Below are 3,651 nucleotides of genomic sequence, written 5' to 3' on the forward strand. Positions count from 1 at the left end.
CCTATATTATCGATGTATTATATATTAAATTAAATTTTCCGTTACTTAATATAACATAAAATAAAATCTTAAAATGTAAAATAAATATAATTATACATTTGAATTAATTACATAAAAAAGAAAAAGAAAATTTCTATTGGAACAATTAATTATAAGTATCTATTATTAGTATTATATATTATACATAATAATAAATTGTAATCATAGGCGTGTCCAGACCTTATTCACAGGTCGTGCACTGCAGTGGCATATTCAGGGGGAGTAGGTTTCTGCACCCCCATCACCCCCTAAAAAAAAATTAGGTTTCGGTTTAAGAATATGACCCCCAAATTTCTTAATAAGCTTTATCATTATTATCTAATAATGATTAAATCAGTTTTACTTTTTTTATTAGGAATAAAAAACAATATTGCTTTAATTAGATACATAAAATAATTAGGCAATACAAAATTTTATTTTAAAATATAATTAATTTGTAATACTTTTTACAAATATTTATATAATTACAAATGATCTTAAATATATTATAATTTATAATTCTAAACGTCGTTTTGTTGGTATCATCAGGGGTAGGACACTTCTGGGCGGCAAGCTGATTATAGAGAATCAACGACTGCAGGTCCGCAGTAGGGCCAAGTATCTGAGAAAATATATAATTGTAACGTTTGCATTTTTGGTAGCACTGATTTTTCATGATTTTTACCACGTTTTATTGTTATCGCAATTTGTAACGTTTTTTATTGTTTGTCGTTTGACTCATTGACTAGAGACAACAACTCTCTGCCGAAAATTGTGCTTTTATTGTTATATTGTGTCATTTTGTGCATAATATACCGAATATTTCTTAGTTAATTATTTTGTCCGATTTATATTAATATAATCATCATGGTTTATGTATGCCTTGTGAAAGGTTGTATAAATTCGTTCAAGTATACAACGAAGAAGTGTAAACTATTTAAATTTCCAAAAGACGAATTAATGTAAGTTGAACGTTAACTATTACTAATTATTAGAGTTAGGATGTTGATGACTTTTGCATTTTTTCTTTTGATTCTATACAATAATATCTTAGCTAAAATTTGATTCTTGCTCCCTTGTGGCAGAATATTCTAATTTTATTTTGCATTTTTTTATTATTAACGTAATTTTTCAACATTTTTAAATCATTTTTTCATATGAAGGGTAATTTTTTGTAGTTTAAGTACAATGTGGGGGCATTTTTCTCTAATTTTAGGTATTAAAGAAAATGGTATAACATATAACATTAAAAAAATCATTTTAATATTATTGTTTTGGGGTTTGTGGTGTTACACATTGATAAAACAAGTGCTCTTTAAGACATACAACGATCATACAATGTCGAAAGAGCACTTGTTTTGTCAATGTATACACTACAAACCTCACAACAATAATATTAAAATGATTTTTTTTAATGTTATACACATTTTCTTTAAAAACCTAATATTTGAGAAAAATGACCCTTAATATGAAAAAAATGACTTTAAGAATAAAAAATGCATTTATACCTAGCTTAAATTTTATTTATTTATATTTTACTTTATAGTTTGTTTTTAAAATTTTTTAATAATTTTAAATATGCTTTAAATGAAAATGTATACTATTGTTTATTAATATTAAAATTCATATTTTAAATTACTATTACATCCTCTATCACACCCATATCTCTAATAAATACGAGTATTACTATTATTACATACATTTTTTTCACTTAGGTATTTAATTAGACTTTAGTTCATTTTTTGAAGTTTTTAGGGCATTTTTACATTTTTTTTAGGTCATCAACATTCTAACTCTTATTACTTATTAATGCTTATCAATAACTGTATCTAATTAATACTACCATTTTAGGTCCAAGCAATGGTTGATAAATTGTAATCGGAAAGATTTAATTGGAAAATCATTGGAGTACTTCAAGGTTTGTTCAGATCATTTCTTGGAATGTATGTACAAAACTGCAGAAAAAAAAGTTCTATTGCCTCATGCTGTTCCTACTGATTTCACAATGATTCCTAAAGAAGATTCTTGTACTACTACGGCCTGTCAAGATACAAGTATTTCCAACCCAATATCTAATGCTTCAGTTTCTACAAGTACTCCATTAAACCAAGAAGAGTCATTTTCTTATTCTTGTTTACCATCTCAAAGTACATCATGTTCGACTGATCAACCAATGTCCTCATCAACACAAACGACTCAATTACTCTCATTACATACACCTAGAAAACAAAAGTACGAGTATAGAGCTCAACTTCAAAACATTAAAAATAAATATGAACAATTAGAACAGAAATTTGAAGCATTGAGTCAAGAAGTACACAAAAAAAGTTGTGCAAATGAAATAGATGTTACTTCAGTAGAATTATTTAATCGAGTTGTTGAAGCACAGTTACCTCCTAATCTGAGCATGGTTATTAAACAGTATGTACAAATGGGCAAGAGAAAACCTCAAGGCGTGCGGTATTCAAATGAAATCAAGCAGTTGGCTCTAACAATATTTTTCTTTGGTCCTCAAGTATACACATTTTTAAAAACATTGTTGCTATTACCCAGTCCAAGAACTTTACGAAGAATAACACAGAAAATTTATATAGTACCTGGATTAAATGATGTCATATTTGAAACCATAGAATTGAAAATAAATAATCTAAATGATGATGCAAAGGATTGTGTTTTATGTATTGATGAGATGTCAATAAAACACATTTATTTTACAATTTGTCACATGATTATATAGTAGGGTTTAATAATTCGTACGACAGAAAAACATATGAACCAGCAAAGCATGTACTCTGTTTTATGTTAAGAAGCATAAATTATAATTGGAAGCAGCCTATAGCATATTTTTTCATCAACAATAGTTGTACTGGACTTCATCTTCAAAATACTATATTTGCAGTTATTAGTCGTATCCAAAAGACATCACTCAATATAAGAGTATTAACAACTGACCAAGGATCTAATTTTACAAGTTTTGCAAAGGCCATGAATGTATCGTGTGAACGTCCATTTTTTTTTGTTAATGGCAGAAAAATATTTTATGTATTTGATGTACCACATTTACTTAAGTCTACTAGGAATAACTTCTTCAAGTACCAATTGACTTTTTTAATAGTACTACAAGTAAAAAACATCTTGTTGATTTCTATAAATCAGACCAAGGATTAAATCGCCTTGCACCGAAGTTAACTGAAATTCATATCAATCCAGGACCATTCCAGAAAATGAAAGTTAAATATGCAAGTCAAATTTTTAGCAACACTGTAGCAGCTGGTATGAAATGTTGTGTTCAAGGTGGTACATTGCCTTCAACTGCAAATGCTACAATAACGTTTATTGAACATATGGACAAATTATTTGACTTGTTAAATTAAAAAAAAAGGTATCTGGAAGTAAAGATTCTAATCGACCTTTTAAAAACACAGCAAGCCAGAGGGAACATTTATTACATATGCTTGATGTATTTAAAAATATGAAAGTACTAGATCCCAAAATGGTCGATGGTGAAATTTTAATTAATGATGTTACGAAACGGATGCATTTTTTGGAAGGCTGGACAATAACAATTAATTCATTATTGAAGTTGTGGGATGACATTTCAAAAACACCAGATCTCGCACCAGACTTTGTTCT

General features: G+C 28.0%; 1 protein-coding gene across 1 annotated transcript; it reads left to right on the forward strand.

The window, feature by feature from the left end:
- Positions 1 to 704: 704 nt before the first annotated feature.
- LOC126554187 (uncharacterized) lies at positions 705 to 3,392 on the forward strand. Its single transcript, XM_050209274.1, has 3 exons — positions 705 to 980; positions 1,870 to 2,696; positions 3,175 to 3,392. Exons 1-3 carry the CDS (start codon positions 886 to 888, stop codon positions 3,390 to 3,392), a joined length of 1,140 nt encoding a protein of 379 aa, XP_050065231.1. The 5' UTR covers positions 705 to 885.
- Positions 3,393 to 3,651: the final 259 nt, after the last annotated feature.

The sequence above is a fragment of the Aphis gossypii genome, unplaced genomic scaffold (assembly GCF_020184175.1).
Source record: "Aphis gossypii isolate Hap1 unplaced genomic scaffold, ASM2018417v2 Contig00444, whole genome shotgun sequence".
Classification (NCBI taxonomy): domain Eukaryota; kingdom Metazoa; phylum Arthropoda; class Insecta; order Hemiptera; family Aphididae; genus Aphis; species Aphis gossypii.